Source organism: Myxocyprinus asiaticus, chromosome 16 (assembly GCF_019703515.2).
Source record: "Myxocyprinus asiaticus isolate MX2 ecotype Aquarium Trade chromosome 16, UBuf_Myxa_2, whole genome shotgun sequence".
Lineage (NCBI taxonomy): Eukaryota > Metazoa > Chordata > Actinopteri > Cypriniformes > Catostomidae > Myxocyprinus > Myxocyprinus asiaticus.
This window is the reverse complement of record NC_059359.1, coordinates 19,220,348-19,239,486: the sequence shown is the minus strand read 5'-3', so window position 1 is coordinate 19,239,486 and position 19,139 is coordinate 19,220,348. Positions and strand designations below refer to the sequence as shown.

Here is a 19,139-nt window from a genome sequence, read left to right as displayed (position 1 = left end):
GGATGAAGCACCCCACAGAAAAAATGATGCATTTACTAAAGGATTGACATCAGGTTAGATACTTTACTCATGTACTTGTTAAAATGTCCCGATACCTCACATTGAGTAGAGCTGTTGTTGTGCGGGCAGCTGAACAGAGTTTATTGAGCATGCACAGAGACGCGTTAACCGAGCATAATCTTCCAGAACGTCCTCTGTAGCACTGAGAAGTATACTGTAATTAATTGGTTCGTTCTGATATTTCATTGAAACAAGAAAAATGATTCACAGGATTCCCAGTGCCATTTGAGTGATGACATACTGTGCTGTAGAAGAGAGAAGCTTAAAACACTTGCACATGCACATCTATAAAATAAAATGATGTGCAATAATTTTTATAACGCAAGTAACAACAAAACAGAAGTTATAATTGTATAGCTATAAAGAGTAATTCCTTGAAAAATAAAGAGTAATTCCTTGCATTACTTCATAGAGTTATAAAATATAATCTGATTCTGATTATTATGATGGTCACACCCAACACTCAGTAGCAGATATATATGTTCTTTGCAGTACCACTGAATGGATGTCAAAAAGATAAAAATGTGAATAAATGAGTATAATATTTTGTAAAAGACGCATCACTGTTCCATTATGAGTTCTTTGTGAGTGAAATACCCTATCCTTTATTTACATTTAGGGTCTACACAATCATACCATAGAGCACAAATTATGATTAAAACTTGCATAATATTAAGTGTACAATATAAAGATTATACATAGTGGCAATCTAGTAGCTTCTAGACATTTTTTAAATTATTCCAGCGATGCGGCCCATTGCACCTTATTTTTTTCTGCATTTGGCCCTGACCAAAAAAGTTTGGACACCCCTGGTTTACCTGAAGTGAGTTATCCAGATGTGTTGTTGATACTGTGTGCATCTACGTGGAGAGGTGATGAAATTTTAGACTTTAGCTTCCATTAAAAATGTTAAATTTTAGATTTTAACATTTTAATTTCCATTAGTTCCAGGCATCCAGGGAGCATCCAGCCACCGAACAACATGGTCCACATTTTAATAATGGCATTTTATGACAATCGTGTTAACGTTAGTAATGCTAATTGTGTTAATGTCACTCTGAATGAAGTGTCTCCCACTGTTGTTTTGAATGAGGGTGCGTTCGATTCAGAAGTGATGATCCCTATGCCCTATTCCCTTCAAAGACTTTACCATCCACTGTGAGAGCTTTGAAAGGCTAAAAGGTGTGGGGCTCAAAAATAAGGGTCATTCAGAACTCACTTTTTAAGTCATTTTTATTTGGAAATTCAGTTTGAAGCGATCTTAAAGCATGACTATCATGATTGATCTTCACTGCAAAGTGCCCTTCAGAGGGTGATTTATCCCATTTGGAACACAGTCTGCGTCTAACAGGAAATGTTCAAGGAACAAAAAGACTCTTCACTTTCTTAAACCGTCTTGAAATGGTCTATTATAACGCGATAGAGCTACGGCCTATTAAAGGGTCAGTTCAACCAAAAATGAAAATTCTTTCATCATTTAATCACCCTCATGCCATCCCAAGTGTGCATAACTTTCTTTCTTGTGCAGAACACAAACAAAGATTTTTAGAAGAATATCTCATCTCTGTAGGTCCATACAATGCAAGTGAATGGTGACCAGCTCAAAAAAGCTCAAAAATGGAGATTAAGTCAGCATAAACGTAATCTATAAGACTCAGTGGTTTAATCAATGTCTTCTGAAGCGATTCAGTTGGTTTTTTGGTGAGAAAAGACCAAAATGTAACTACTTTTTTCTTTACATCTTGTCAATTAAGTCTTTAGGCATGATAATGACTTCAAGCTCGATTACACTTCCTAGTGTTTAACACATGTGCAGAGTGCTAGATGGTGCTATAGGAAGCATAATCGAGCTTGAAATCATGATCGCAAAGGAGACTGCTCTCAAGGTATACAGTGAAAATTTTTATTTTGGTCTGTTCTCACGCAAAACCAACTGGATCAAATCAGAAGACATCGATTTAGCCACTGGAGTCTTATGGATTACTTTTATGCTGACTTTATCTCCTTTTTGGAGCTTTTGGAGTTCTGGTCACCATTCACTTGCGTTGTTTGGACCTACAGAGCTGAGATATTCTTCTAAAAATCGTTGTTTTAGGAATCATTTCAAATTATGAAAATGAAGTACTAAAGCACAATTATTAAAAACATCCTTTTAGGCTTCAAAAATGCCTCTGTTCCATTTGCATTACATCAACACGTTTGAAAGTTCAGACTTTTTATTGTCAATTGACTGTAAGCTCCAACGCCAAATTTACTGAGGCTGTTTTGTAAACCATTGCAAACATTTTATTGCCTCCACTGAGGGTTTTCATATTATTTCAGATCTGGCAACCACAGTTGAACTATTTTGCCAAACACTATAAAGAAAAGAAATAACAGAGCCAACGCTTCGGGACAAAGCAGACATAACTCTATATTATACTCAATACTGGTTTTTACTCCATACATAATGAAAGGGGCCAGCAAATATTTGTTCTAAAAATCCATCTGCATGTACTCACCCACACCCAAAATGGAAGACTGGTTTTGGGACCTAATCTACGTGAACAGGACCTTACAGCCAAAAATAATGAGCTCATTGGGCTCAAAGATGATATAAGCAGCCAGTTAGCTACTGCTTACATTACAAATGACCACAAGCAGCAAAATGGGGCGCGCAAGGCTGATGGAGATGAAATGGAGTTGGAGTCAGTCCATGATGGAGTGAACGACAAAGGAAAACCTCCAGTTTCCATTTAAGGTCCATTTCCGTTCAGATATGTGTGGGATGTCTGTGTGTGTGTTACTGCCTGCTACTGAGTTGAGCAACTGTAAATTTTTACCTGTAAGAATACTAGTTTCTGATTGGTCTCTGCACTTTTTGGTCAAATGTTTTGGTATAATAATGGCTGCTAAACTATATATTTTACTATTGTTCCTGGCAACAAACCTCCAATGCGCTAGTTTTATGTCTCTTGTATCACTCCGCAGTCTCTTTCTTCATACACAATAACTCAAATCATTATTTCATGTTTTATTTATTTACTAATTTGGTAAGTAGTGATGTAAAAAGTGGGATAATGTACAATGAGCTGGTCATAATCTCAAAGTAACCCATTTAGAATGACACAAGACCCCTCTGCTTCAATTTGTGGTCTTGATCACCCTATTTGTAATGTTTATTTTATGATTACCAGCTGACTGTATGTTATGCTTTACATATTTAAATACAGATATATTTAATATAAGACGTTAATTAAACATTGAGAAAGATGCATATGCACTGAAGTTTCTACACGTTCACTCACTTATCCTCATGTGTTCCTGTGAGTTTATATGAATCACTCTGTGCTATAGTCACCATCAGGAGGCTTCAAGAGATGCAGTTCAGTTGCAATGAACATATTTCAAAGCATGAGCCACGCTGCTGAATGTTGTAATGAAAACATATGTGACCTTCTGCCCTCGGACATTCTGCCTTGGTCAAATAGGAATTGGCAATGTCACTGTGTAATCACCATTAATAAAAAAATAATAGCTGCAAATTGCAAATTTCCTGTCAAGCGAGCCGCTCCCTTGGGAAGCACTTGTGCCTCTGAACGTGTAATTTTTCTCTCCTGAAGTCTGTGCAATCTGACATTTTAATTCATTAACAGAGTGAGTTTTAAGAAAAGTTCTATACCACTTAAAAGCCCACTTTTTCTAGAAATTGACTGAGGAGCTGTTGATTACAAACTTACTACAGTAGTATTTTGTACATATTGATTAGGTGAGAGTTTGTATCTGTAAAACCTGTTATTTTCACTTGATGTATCCATCAGGTATACATCAAGTGCACAACTGGACATGAAAATACAATTGATTTAATAATTTAGCTTCATATATAGTTAATTATATATTCGTTAAGACTTTATAATTAGTTAAATTGTTAGTTCACCCAAAAATGAAACTTTCGTCATTTACTGTATTCACACTCATGTCATTCCAAACCTCTATGAATTTCTTTAATCTGTGGAACACAAGCAGTCACCATTCACTTTCATTGTATGCAAAAAAGATACAATGGAAGTGAATGGTGAATGAGACTTACATTCTGTCTAACATGTAACCTCAACATAAACACTTTGTGTAGAAAAAACCTAGATAATTGGGTAAACCCAACAAAATTAGACGTGTCAATGTAACTTAAATCTCTTTCATTTCTTTATGTGCTAACTAGTGAAAGTGAATGTTAGCATGCTAAATACATGCTGGTTGGTAGCATTACAGTGTGTTGTTTAGTAACTATGCTATGGTTAGCACAGCAATTGCTTAATGAAGCGAGCAATCAATTTCATGGGGCCATCTACCTGTCCTCAACATAATGCAGTGGTTCTTAACATTAGGGAATAAACTAAATCAAACAGTCTTTATAAGAAAGAATGTGACGTACTTCAACCTTGAATTAAACATTCACATTTAATATTGTCATAATTAAAATATTTTATACTTTTAGCTGTCTGCAGTTTCGCCACACACTTCATTGAATGACGCAGTATAATTCCACCAGTTTTTAAATGGACATTTTAAAAAAAACTTTTTATAATAATTATAAATTATCAACAATAATTTGATCTCAACCCATTTTTTTACCCATACTCACCCTACCACTTAATTCACTTGTCATCCGGACCATAGAAATAGGAAAGGTTGTCTTTATGTTGCTGGATCAATATTTGTTTTGTTAAATTTATTTCTCAGCCTTTTTCATGGTTACTTTGTGTGTTTCATCAGTACTCAAAATCAAAATTACAAATTAAAATTAAAATTGTTAATAATAGTAATTTGTTTTGTTAAGTTTGTTTGTGGACATTTTTGCATGTAAACATTCAATCATTTATTGTGTGAAATTCATCCATTTCAAGTGCAGATAGTTTGCTACATTTCTGCTCGGAACTACAGTATGTGGAGAGAATTTTGTTATTTTAGTTGAACGCTTTAGGCTAAGTGCTAACATTAGCATTTTTAACCTTTCTGATTTGACATCAGGAGATATATGGACGAATTCCAATCAAAAGTGATCACCCCTATGCCGTACTCACTACAACAGACAGAGCGCTTGATGTGGGCACTCTGAAGGGAACATGGCATTAAAATTAAAATGTAGCCTTCACTAAAAGTCTTCTGAAAGGGCCCTTGTTGTTTGGAACAAACTTTTGAGTGGCATCCCCTTCGCAAAGTGCCCTTCAAGTGCGCAAAATGCAGTTTGGAAAACACTCTAGAGAGAGACAAAACACCTTATAAATCATTTAAAAGTCTATTGTATGTCTTAACAGGTATGTTTGGGTTTTCTTTTGAGCCTGTATATGTTTCAAAAGAGATTTAATTAATTTAAAGCATATTTGTGGAAGATTGACACTTGACATTTGGTATTGGTTTTTTTTTTTCTTCACATTAAAGGTGTTTTTCCCTTTAAATGTTGTGTTTTTTAATGTCATGCTGGTGGAATTGTAATTTCAAATAGATGTTAAAAAAATCATAGTCTTTATTTCACTGGTGCAAAAGTGTAATGATCACTTTTGTGCATGTGTATCATAACAAACTCATTATTAACTACCCATGAATCCATGACTTGTTAATGCATCATCATGCCATGACTTTACTTGGTGGAGCACATCATTATTAACTCATTGTTAACTACTCATGAACTGTCTGGAATGGCATGAGGGTGAATTAAAGGATGGGAGAACTAATCCTTTAATGTTTTCAACATTTATTTAGGATGATCCATGTAAATTATGCAGAATAATCCTGTGTCATCCAGTGATGACTGTGGCGAACCTGAAGACATCAAAAGTTATAAAACAATTTTAAAATGATGACCATATTGAATTATACATTTAATTCAAAGTTGAAGTACAGTACTTCACATTCTTTCTTATAAAGACTGTTTGATTTGGTTCATTTCCTAATGTTAATTAATGCATTAACTAACTTAAACACTGAGAGCACCTCAGTGAGGTGATTACATCCTAGTTTGATGAGCAGATGTTTTAAGATTTGTTCTGGTGCTGGCACCTGGAGAAGAATTGTGAAGTGTTCCCACAATGAAGAGCGAATAAAGCGATGAATGCTTTGATTTTAAAGAGTCGGCTGGGGCATGCACTTGGCCAAGCACCCAGTGGGTGGTCCGCTAGATCCCTCTGTTGTCCGGAGAGGCCCAACTCGCAGCACAGCAGCTACCTGTGCAGAACCTCCTGGAGTATGCGGATTTGAGGAAAGCCATCTTGCAAGGGGTCGGCCAGACTCCAGAGCAACAGTGCCAACGTTTCCACTCACTGACCCTTGGCAAGCACGACTGCCCATTTGCCTTTGCCCAGCAGCTCCGGGATGCCTGCCAGAGGTGGTTGCCTGCAGAGCAGAGCGACGTCATGACTGTGATCGGCCTGGTGGTACTGGAGCAGAGTGGGTCCAGTGCCACCGCCTGGCATCGCTCCACACGACCATCCAGCTGGCAAAGGTCCACATGGCGGCATACTCGGGAACCGGCGAGCCCTGAGACCCTTCTCTCTTGCTCTCTCTCTCTCTCTCTCCTGTCTCCCCTCCTTCTTCAGCCAGACATTGCACTCTCATATCTGTACTTTTAGATAATAATTGATTGGTTGTATCGAGTGATGCAGGATGCTCAGACAAAAGAAGATGCAACCCATTTGTTGATATAGATGCTATTCCAGACGGCTCATCATAATCTGATGGTGGGTCACTTAGGGCGAGAAAAAACACTAAACCGCCTAATGGCCCATTTCTATTGGCCGGGCATTCACAGGGATCTTCGCAGGTGGTGTGTGGCATGCAATGAATGTCAGCTGGTGAATCCGCCAACCAACCCAAGAGTGCCTTTGTGCCCACTTCCTTTGATCGAGGTCTCTTTCGAGAGAACTGGCATGGACCCCATCGGTCCATTAGAGTGGATGGCACGTGGACATCGCTTTGTGTTGGTTCTGGTGGACTACGCAACGCGATATCCAGAAGCAGTGCCTCAACGCAACATTTCAGCATGTAGTGTTGTGGAGGCACTCTTCAGAATCATCTCCTGAGTGGGGATTCCGAAAGAAATCCTCACTGATCAAGGCACTACTTTCATGTCACATACACTATGCGAGCTGAACAAATTATTGGGTATTAAAACGATTCGGACAAGCGTGTACCACCCACAAATGGACAGCTTGGTCGAACGGTTTAATCAAACCCTGAAAAACAGGATTCAAAAGTTTGTGCATGAAGATGCTCGGAATTGGGATAAGTGGCTTGAACCCCTGTTATTCGCAGTTCGAGAGGTCCTGCAAGCCTCCATGGGGTTCTCCCTGTTTTAATTATTGTATGGGCTTAAGCCTTACGGTGTCTTAGACATCATGAGGGGAAACTGGGAGGAGGGACCTTCAAACAGCAAAAACAAAATTCAATACGTTCTTGACCTGAGAGCAAAACTCCACACATTGGGGCAGATAACACAGGAGAATTTTCCACAGGCTCAAGAACGTCAGTTATAACAGGGGAGCTCAGCTACAGGAATTTGCACAGGGAGATAAGGTCCTTGTCTTACTACCCACATCAAGCTCTAAATTATTCGCATTGTGGCAAGGGCCCTTTGAGTTCACACGGCATGTCAGGAAAGTCGATTATGAGGTTAAATGAATGGAGAGGGGTGGAGCATGGAAAATTGACCTACCTCTTAAAACCATGGAGGTAGGCAGTCCCGTCTCTTTGGCAATGGTGGTTCCAGAGAGGGAGGAGCTCGGGCTGGAGGTGAACTTAAAAGCCAATCGAGGCACCCTGGTCACTTGCAGGGACCACCTCTCACCGTCACAAGTCCCGGACGTGGCCCGGTTGCAAAGAGAATTCTCGGACGTGTTCTCGCCCCTTCCCAGTCACAAGAACCTCATAGAACACCATATCGAAACAACCCCAGGGGTAGTGGTACACAGTCACCCCTACCGATTACCCAAGCACAAAAATAAAGTGGTTCAGGAAGAATTAAAGGCCATGCTCGATATGGGGGTAATAGAAGAATCCCACAGTGGCTGAGCCAGCCCGGTGGTGCTGGTTCCGAAAAGCAATGGCTCGGTTCTGTGTGGATTATAGAAAGGTCAACGTGGTGTTTAAATTTGATGCGTATCCAATGCCTTGTATTCACGAACTGCTAGATCGGTTGGGCGTGGCTTGCTTTTATTCGACACTGGATTTGACAAAGGGATATTAGCAGATCCACTTAACATCAATGTCCCGAGAGAAAACGGCCTTCTCCACACCATTTGGCTTGCACCAATTCGTGACCCTTCTGTTTGGTTTGTTTGGGGCCCCGGCTACATTTCAGCTGCACATGCAGCATCTGAGGGCAGTTCTGAGGTCGCTGCGGTGGGCAGGACCCATGGCAAACCCCAAGAAGTTTGCAACTGGACAGGTGGAGGTATGGTATCTGGGGTTCCACTTGGGTCACCTGGCAGGTGTATCCCCAAATTGATAAGACCACAGCGATTGCGGCCTGCCCGAGACTCAAGACCAAAAAGGAGGTGAGACAGTTACTGGGGCTGTCTAGCTGTTATAGAAGATTTGTGTAATTATTTGGATGTCATCAGCTCGCAGACCGATCTCACTAAAAAAGACCCGGTCCAGTGGTCGGAGCCGTGCCAACAGGTTTTTATGCAGGTGAAAGCTGCGCTTTGTGGCGGGCCATTGTTACATGCTCCTGATTTTGCTCTCGCTTTTGTTTTACAGACCAACGCGTCAGACAGGGGGTTGGGAGCCATGTTGTCCCAGGTGGTCAAGGGGGAGGAGCGCCCAGTGCTGTACATCAGCCGGAATCTTTCGGAAAGAGAGGCAAGGTATAGCACCGTTGAGAAGGAGTGTCAGGCTATCAAGTGGGCGGTCCTCACCCTTCGGTACTACCTACCGGGACGGGCTTTCACCCTCTGTTCAAGGTGGTCCACAGGCTGGGGGCGCAGATGGCTGTTGCGGACTTTCTTTTCAGAAAGTGAGGTACTGGGCAGGCCAGATGGCTCCCTGGCCTGAGTCGGGTGGTGGGGGGTATGTGGTGGTGGGGGCATGGTTGAGAGCCGGCTTGTGTATGGAGGGCGAGAACGGGAGATGAGAACGGTAAGGATCATCACCTGTCAATGATTGTCTCTAACAGCTGTTTGTCATTGCAGTGAGAGATGGAGATGAAATTGAGTGAGCCAGACACCAGTGAGAGAGAGAGGGCTACCGGGCACACCCCGAGACTGTGCTGTTGATGATTGAGATTCCGCTGAAAAGTGAGTTTTTGTTATAAAACATAAAATATCTTTTTTAATTGGATTTTGCATCTCCCGCTTCCTCCTTACACCCTCAACGATCCTGTTACATTTAACTATTGTTAGCAGGGCCACAGGTTAGTCCCAGGGCTCCAGTAAGGAAGGGCAAAGGTGGATTTTACAAGCTTAGGCCGAAGAGCCGCAGTGGGATTGCCCTCACCAGTTGCCAAATTTACAAGGTAAACTTCAAAGATATGCCCTTGACTTACCTCACTCCATTCACTGCCACACCACCAACTACACATTGCTTGGGTTACTCAGTGTGAGAAAAGCAACATGGTTCACTGTTCAGTTGTAATGACTTATTTTGAGTGACACACTCCAGAGAGTGAGAAAATACCCCTTGACTAATGGCGATTTAGGGAAACCTGTCACACATGTGGTGATGGCAGGGGTCCACAGGCCTCTCAGAAAGACCCAATTTCTACTGAAGTTCAGTATAATATTTTTGATCTGTCTGTCTGTATGTCTCTGTCTGTCTGTCTGTCTGTCTATCCAAATAATTAAATTCAATATTAAAAGCCATAAATGAATCACAACTTTTTAATGCAATCTGGGTTATAAAGGGTAAGATCAGAATTCCACAAGTTTCTAAACAGTTCACTTTTTCCATCTCTCAACCCCACTGACCAGCTTGCCGTCTGAATTCTTTGGCTTCCAAGGAATGGGACGATTACAGCATGGAATTTCAGTAAAGTCTGACTTCATTTCTTCTCCCGAAATAGAGGGGTTGGAAGTCAGAGGCATAGGCCACAGAAAGGCAATTTCCAGTCAGCAGTGGAGAGATGACTTCTAGATGCCAAATTATTCTACCCGTTTCTACAGAGGGGCTGAGCTTATGTGAAATTTTTAAAGCAGCATTGCCCAATTCAGAAAAAAAAGCACCCACTCTATACATGTAACTGATGAGGTCACAATTCATTACTAATTAGACCTCTTTTGTGACAAGTAAATTGATATGCACATAAAAAGAGACAGCTGATAGAGTCTCCCTTTCCCTCTCCCTCTCTCTCTCTTTCTCTGCCCCCAAATCCTTCTCCTCTTACACTAAATGAGCCAGCTGTGGAGGCCCTGGTCTATCAGGCGTGGTTGTTGCCTGCTGGCCTGTCCCCAATTGTGGCTAGACAGCAAAGTCCCTTGGCATTTGACTGGACGTGCGTCCGGCAGACATCCATAACAACCATCTGCAGTCCTGAGCAAAGGATTAGTGATGAATTATGACAGTTTCCCGACCCATGCCAGAAGAGTTCAACTACGCAGGGTACAATGAGAAGGGCACTTAGCACTTATGGCGTTTCACCACAGATGTTCCAGAGAAAGTAATGATAATAATATGTAGGTAAGAACTACTGATCTTCTCTGATTTATAGACATCCAGTGTCAGCATGCACAGTAGGGGCTATTTCTGTGATGCATACATCGGGCTTATGTGAGTTCACAAGGGTTTTTAGTGATGGCAGATGGCAGAAGACCTCTTCATGTGATTACACTGTTGAATCTGAATGCAAAATATAAGTGTGCAGTACGACTGTATAATGGTTGAAAAACTGTTAGTGAGACAGGTTACCCAAAAAATTCAAATTCTGTCATCATTTACTCACCCTCATGTTGTTCCAAACCATATGACGAACCTGGTCTCATAGAAATGTTACTATATCTTAATTTTTGCCAAATGACTTTTATGTGCCTCATTGTATGTATCGCAACAGTTTCCTGGTGATATAAACACTAGAGGTGCTACAACAACAATTACTTTTATTCCCTTTGCTAAAAAAACATGCAAAATATTTTGGCTAACATCCTCTTTATGTTTGTTTATGTTTGGAAAAACATGAGAGTGAGTAAATGATGACAGAAATTTTATTTTATGGGTAAACTATTTTTAAGATAAGAAAAAGCCAATTTTTGGCAAAGCTTGACAAGAATGGCATTTGAAAATATCTGTGTGTCCGTGACTATCATAAAGATTTTCATACTTGTTCCACACTACATATATCATAATGTTTTGCCTCCACACAACCATTAGGAGCTTAATTGTGAGCTTACTTTAAGAACCCTCCTCAGCCCAGGGCATTTCCTGTTTAATCAGCACCAGAGCTGCTCGTGGCCAGTCTCCACGCAAAAGAATTAATATTTTGAATGAATAAGAATGATGAAGAATTTATATTATGAATGTTGCATAATATCCTGCGACATTACCCCTCAGCAACTGCACGATCATTTTTCAGGCCTCCCTTGAAATGTGGTGCCGAAGGCAAAATGATCTGGGCTAACTTCCACAGACTGAATGCTGTATTCGGGTTGAGATTTTGATTGATTCATGATTGTCTGGCTCTGACGAGCAGACATTTTGACAGAAAGAGTGAGAGGGCATAGAATTTTTGAAACCTGGAGGATTAATGGATTGAAATTGAAAGTGTAGTGTTAAAGAAAAAGATCCAATAGTTTACTACATTGAAAACAAAGAACTAATCTCTCACATTGATTAATCTTCAGTGGAAGAACTTCAGGGTCAAGATTTTCAAAAATAATTGGGTGGTGGTGGGAGGGGGTATAGGGGGTGGGGGAGAGAGAAAATTCCCCCTTTCCTCTCTCATTTCTCCCACTTACTCACTAGATTTCACATCTGCGGTGGTTGTAGGGTGAGCGGACCCCAGCCACACCCCCTGACTATAAATCCAAGGCATAAGGAAACGCTCAGCCAAAATCACACGTGGAACTGTGAAGGACCTTCAGCTCACACACTCACTCACTGCCACACACACATATGTGAGCACACATATTCTGGGAGGTTGCTTAGCATGCTGTTACCCCAAATAACAGATGACAGTGGAGAGAAGAGTATTTTTTTATGAATGAGTGAGTCAGAACTCAGTCAAGCATTGCTGGATTGGTTGAGAGCGTGGCTGGATTCTTAAAGCAGGATTGTATTGGCTGAATGTGTACAGGAGAAGCTTGTCATTTATATGTACACTCAAGCAAGACGCAACAGTGTGTCCACTTGCTGGGGTATACGATTAGAAAAAGGGACCAAGTTAATCCCTGTGCTTTCATAGACTAGAACTAGAAAGATTTGGCTTCTTGTGCTCTGGTGTGAGGACGAAGAGCAGGGTCCGAGGACCTGTGAGGTGCTATAGAAGGTAAGCATGTCTTCTGCTATGGTGCAACCAACTCCAGCTCACTTCCTGTGCTCTGAGATCGGCATGCTCTCAGAGGATGATGACAACGGCAGCGAGGGCTCTGGATCCGATGTCAAATCCTTCCGTATGACTGGCAACGGCTACAAAACCTTGAAGTTGGGCACTTGCAAAAAGAGGTATGGCTGCCGATCAGTAGCAGTTCCCACAGATTTCCATGCTCAGTTTACCGAAGTGCGACAGCGGAACGTGGCAAACGCCAGAGAGCGGGATCGCACGAATAGCGTGAATACTGCTTTCACCGCTTTAAGGACACTGATACCCACTGAGCCGGCCGACCGGAAACTGTCCAAGATTGAAACGTTACGGCTGGCCTCCAGCTATATTTCACACCTGGGGAATGTCCTGCTGGTCGGAGAGGAGTGTGGAGACGGCCAGCCCTGTTTCAGGAGCTCTGGAGCCTTGTATCATCACCATCACAACCTCCAGAACAGCACAACGCCCAGCCCAGACTCAGAGAACTCCCAGCCCAGACAAATCTGCACCTTCTGCCTCAGTAACCAGAGACGCCTGGTGAGTACTCGCTTAAATGCAGTTGTCAAAACGTGTGAGTGCTTTGTTAGGTACATATCTGACTGATATACTAATAGACCAGTCAAACCCTTATTGAAAACAGGGTATTTTTGTAATAAATTGCATGCACTATAATTTTTTTTTTTAAATAAATAAATACAAATTTAACTGGTTAACACATGTGAAGACTGATATTATTTTTTACGACAAAACAGATTAATTTAAAGGTAATATATGATAAAAAATTGTGTTTTCTAAAAGATAAAAGTATTAATTAATTTACAGTTAAAGGTGAAAATTTACTGTATGTGAAGTATAACATATACAGGCACCAAATTGTGTAATGCCTGCACTGTCAAAACTAATTTTAAGGTTTAGTTGTATCAACTAGCTTTTTTTGAGTTGACAACTAAAATTTCATGCCATCTTAAATAGTTAAGTTTTGATTCAATTAACTTGTTCTTATGTTGGATTAACAATTGTATTTGCCATTTCAACTCACTTAACAAAGTTTACTGAAAAAGCAAAGATTTGCCAGCTCCCAGCACACATTGCAGCATGAATAATAATGAAGTTAGTGATGTAGGCTTATTTTTTTTTGTGACTTCATTTGTGCTGGGTTTTTTTTAATTTATTTATTTATTTTTTTTTTTTGTTCTGTTAGTTAATAGTTTTGTGGTGATGTTAATAGCTTATATTTTATTTAATGGTGTTTGTTGAGTGTCACCATTACTGAGTTTTGTATTGAAAACTTTTTGCCTCCCATTCAAACTACTGGATGTCTAGCCTGGTGTTCATAAAGGTCTATAATCAGAACTTAACCATCAAATATTTAGGTCCTGCATTGCATCCTGGGTAGCCTTGTGTGTCACAATATTAAAGTTATTTGAAAAAAACCTTTTAAATCCAGATTACTAAAAATAAAAATGTTGTCAATGGTTTATTTAGTTGTCTCGACAAAACTCTTAAATTGAGCGCAATTATCCATGCATGCAACCAAGTCTGTTTATATTAGCACTTGTTACACACACACACCCACACACACACACACACACACACACCAGGGATGGATTACCGACCGGGCTAATGGGGCCAGTGCCCAGGGGCCCTTGACTACTGCCTGGGGGGCCCTGGGCTTTAAGATTGCGTGATCCAGTTTGGCGATCCCCCCGCATGAAAACCCATCAACAATGAAAACGGCCCTTTTGGGCCAGTTGCTATGTAAAAAAAATGGTGGGAGGGGAGGGGGGCCCTTGGAGATAATTGGCCCTGGGGCCTTTGCAAGTCATAATCCATCCCTGACACACACACACACCCTAACACACACACACATACACACACTGGTTTCCATGTTTTATGGGAACTTTCCATAGACATAATGTTTTTTTTACTGTATAAACTATAGATTCTATCCCCTAACCCTAAACCTGCCCCTAAACCTAACCCTCACAAAAAACGTCCTGCATTTTTACATTTTCAAAAAACATAGTTTAGTGTGATTTATAAGCTGTTTTCCTCATGGGGAAAAAAACGGCTTTCTTGAAACAGTTTTTTGTGGGGACAAAAATTTCGGGTTTTACTATCCTTATGGGGACATTTGGTCCCACAAAGTTATAAATACCCGCACACACACACACACACACACACACACACACACATGTCTGAGATGTCAAACAATGCATAGGCAAACCGGACTACTGATATTATTTGTTCATTTGTTTTTTACAGCTATAAAAACTAAATAAATAAAATAAAAACAGTACAGCAGACATATCCCATTTGTTCATATGTTTACTATATTATAAACAGTACTTCTTTTATGACAAGAAATAAAAAATGTAAATAAAATAATTAAAAAAATACTCGTCTACACTCTGCTCACCTCTACCGGCTGTGCAGTGTCACATGCAAAAAATAACTCACTCCAGGGGGCACTGCAGAGGAATTATTTTTACAGTGTGATACATTTTCACTATATTTTTTATGGTAAAGTTTTGGCAACCACAGCTGCCAGTTTTTCACTGTAATTTTTACAGATTTACAGTGTTATATCATTTATGTTTCTCTCTGTCTCTTCAATCAACAGTTACTGTAGCAACATGCTATTACTTGTTTATTACAATGTTATTACAGTTAATAACAAATTGTTATTAACTGACAGGTCAGAGCATTGTTATTCACTCATGTAATTCTGACCTTTCTTTTAGTAAAATTTTAAGTTTATGTTTGAGTTGCAGTGTCATTTACCATAATATTATTTTGTCTGAAACAATGAAAAGTTCTGAGTGCAATTGACAGGAAAGCAGATATTTATGCATAGCCTTTTGAGCTTACATTAGCATCATTTCTTGATGTCATCAGATCATAAATACAGATCATTCTGGCACTGAAAGTTGGCAAAACCCTGAACGCTTGGTTTGACTGTGACCACATGAATTAACCTCTACCACATTCTAATTTAAAGTGTTTACATGAACCTCTGTGGTGAAAACAAAGGATTCATTTGGGTCTAGACAAAACTCTCATAACGATGTATGAATGACATAAGAGAGGTACACTTACAAACAGAATTATTCTGAAATGTGCAAGAGTTTTAACAAAATGACATGAAAACATTGTGCACAAGTTGTTATTTGTCTACTGTGTGTGTGCAGTCCACTAGAAACATCTGTTCTATTCCCATGACAAACTGAACGTCTTCCTGTGCGGTTCACGTATGTCCTGAGTTCCACCAAAGCCTTCCTTCAACACCCTCATCATCATTACAGAGACTAATCCTGAACAGACCCGTTAAACACCATGGTTTAATGAAAACACTCAGTTCATCCTTTCATCTAGTGGCTGTGTTTCATAGAGGATTATATATTTATTAATCAAAATTTAATCGGCTGCAGCCAATTAGTGAGAGCTGATGAACTCAAACTTAAAAGTTCAATGTTTAAAGCCAAACTTTTTAAAGACTTTGTTTTATCAGCTGAGAGCACTTAATTTTGTGTTATGAGCTAACTGTATGATATAGTTAATAAGAATTACTATAGACTAACCCAAAATAATTTCTTTAGCATTTTTAGAACAGAGAAATTATAATATTAAAACCATTATTTGCTTTATTTATTAATAATTTCCCCAAATAAGGACATCCCCAAATATTCCCAAGGGAGGTTTTGTCAGATTTAGCTCAATTTTGTGGACAATTCTGTCCCTGTACTATAGCTACAGTATATCTTAGCATGTACACAAACACACATGAACATGTGCACCACGTATTATTGCCAGAGAGCCATTATAATCCCTAAAAGTATGTTTTGTAAACTGATATGGATTATTGAATGAACAGATTTTATGCACCTTCTGTAGCACCAGTCAATTACACAAAAACCAACATGCCAGACTCAGTGCCACTATAGTGGCACCTCACCACACACACTCAGCATTGAGTACTGATTAATATGTACCAGGTGGGTCACTCTGCACTCTGTGAGAGTGGGAAAAAATGAGGTGATCTGCACCCAAAGATGACTTCATAGCAAGACCTCTACAGTCCAAGGAGATCAGATTCCCTAAAAGAGCACTATTTTTGAGATATAACCGATTACAGTTCAGACATCTGAATAAATCCGACTTGTTAATAATGACGGTCAGAGTTCAAATGCTCATCAGTGTCTTAATTTGTTTATAAATCTAATGAGATAATTGTTTTTATGTGTCTGTAAAATGAATGAATGTACATGATGTATAAAGACCCTTTAACCTACAAGCTAGTTATTCTCTGATCACTTTGTTTTTTCTTTCAGAACAAAGACAGAGAAAGAAAAAGAGCGTTAAGAAGTTGATGAGGAAAAGGGAGGAGTATTCCCATCGCATCTGTCAGAAGAAGCACGTCTCCCTGAACTGCACATTAAATGTACATTTTCTGTAAATAAGCTCATGAATGTAACTCAGCTTAATCCAGTTACAACAGTATAAACTTCCTTATGGATTGCATTATTATGGATAGCTGAACAGCCTTTCTGCATTTCCAAATTTAGAAGCCAAGAACTATGTGAATTTTATCATAACCTCTTTATTTTTGTGCTTTATACAGAGCTGAAAGACTTTTGTATAAAAGTATTAGGGACAGAAGACTACACCTTGTAGGGTTGCCAACCATTCTGTATAATTCGGAATAGTCCTGTGTTTAAGGGGACAAAACTGTGTTCCATATGAAATCCACACATGATGCCATTTGTCCCTTATTTTAGTGTCTCACTCCCAAATTGCTGAAAATGGACCTAAAACACACACCTTTCGCATGAGTTTTGTTAGAAATCGGCTGTTGCTCCGGTACACAGACGCCACACTTGGCAGAAATGGCCGGAGAAAAGCTCAATAAAACAATTCAGATCAATTAATTTATTTATACTATTTGTACAGCGTCATATGCTGCTACAAACTGATGCCCCCAGAATCTGGTGGGCAGTCAGATTAATGCACAAAACTGGTGTGCATTTAAAAATTTTAAAAACAGAAAAGTCTTAATTATGGGGAAGAAAACGCTTGACAAAAAAATATTGTCTATCTCCATTGATTGGAGCTTTGTTCTTTTGGCAAAACTTAGTTTATTAAAAGTGAAGAAAGATAGAAATTTGGTTCTTCCTTGTCGTTGTATTAAAGCGGGGGGTTTTTTTAAGTGTTTTTGGGGCCATTCACACAAAACGCATTTTGCGTCCATCCGCACTGTTTTTCCATTAATTTCCTATGTAAACAAGCTCTAGGTAGACCTCTACAACTGTTGCACAGTGTCTCCCACATGAGCACCACTGGGGGGGGGGAGTCCCATAATTAGAGCTGGAATGTCCCATATTTGGCTGGTAGAAAGTTGGCAATACCTTGACTCACAATACTGAAGGAAGATTTAAAAATAGCACAAGACAAATAAGAACGAAAAGAGTAACTTGTTGCAACAGTTCAATTTCACATAAGGAACATGGACCCTTTATTACCTCTTTTGTTCCTATGCTGTATATATTGTGAATGCACTACATAGAAGTTTTTTTCTACAGTAGCTCCCAAAAGTATTTGGACATTTTTGGACAGTTAATCTGCAATTAAAAATGTCTGGATGTCATTGCATTAGCATTCACAAACAAATGATGCTAGAGCTTTTCTCAGATCTCACATTTCTAAGCCATTTTTGCATTGAATTTTGCATGTCAACTAATTTTTGGAGGAAGTCAGTCCCCTGCAAGTCTACACAGACAGTGACAGTGTCCTAGCTGAGTAACTTAATGTACAGCCTTTTCCAGAAAATTAACTTAAATTTTCAGTTTAGAGGTCATGTGTGAACACGAAACATTTGAAAATACCAGTAAATTTAGCTCTGGCTATTTCCCTGAATAAGAAGTTGTAACATTACCTGAAAAGTTCAGTTTTGAAGCGATAAGCGACAGAGTCATAAGATGAACGGTTTGAGAACATACAAGGTCAGGACGCGCTGACGTAAGATGGAGATGATTCTGTTACTCTGGAGTCAAAAAATTTCTTAAAATGGACATATAGTGAAATTATTCCATTTAGTCGGTGGATATAAAACATATGTAATATTACTGAGCCAACTATTGAGGAAATCTCATAGTGTATGATGCTCCACGACTCACTTCTGAAGTCATATAGTGAGCAGCCAATGGAAATCGACAGCACGCGGCCACAACAATGGACCTCGAAGAAATGGAGATGGCAAAAAAGCACTCAAAGTTGAACTAAACATTTAACGCCACTCACCTCCAACTCGCGTTGCAGTCTCCGTCTATAAACCCAAGACCACACCCAAATGCGCTAGGCCCGTTTCTTTTGAGACTGAGAACAGAGAAGCAGCAACCTCAACCACAGCGCTCCTGTACATCCATGTTTGTTTACATCTGTCGTGTGTCTCCTAGAACAGGGGTGTGTGTTTCCACGTGAGTTTGTAATTGAATCGACTTGACAGCTGGAGTGATCCTCAGTCGTTTAGTGTGTCAGTTATTTTTCACTGTAGCCATTTATGTAGTCGGTATCTAGTATTTTTAGATTGGGTGTAGTGTAA

At 39.7% G+C, this 19,139-nt stretch overlaps 1 protein-coding gene across 1 annotated transcript; it reads left to right on the top strand.

The window, feature by feature from the left end:
* The first annotated feature begins 12,514 nt into the window (after positions 1-12,514).
* On the top strand, positions 12,515-16,911 carry LOC127454249 (basic helix-loop-helix transcription factor scleraxis-like). The gene is made up of 2 exons (XM_051721314.1): positions 12,515-13,078; positions 16,873-16,911. The coding sequence occupies exons 1-2, from the start codon at positions 12,515-12,517 to the stop codon at positions 16,909-16,911; spliced, it is 603 nt and encodes a 200-aa protein (XP_051577274.1).
* The last annotated feature ends 2,228 nt before the right edge of the window (positions 16,912-19,139 follow it).

Bases quoted from the DNA above. Each gene is read 5' to 3' on its own strand.
- LOC127454249 (XM_051721314.1), top strand. From the start codon at position 12,515: ATGTCTTCTGCTATGGTGCAACCAACTCCAGCTCACTTCCTGTGCTCT. The intron at 13,079-16,872 runs GTGAGTACTCGC...TTTTTCTTTCAG, and splicing joins TCAGTAACCAGAGACGCCTG to AACAAAGACAGAGAAAGAAA.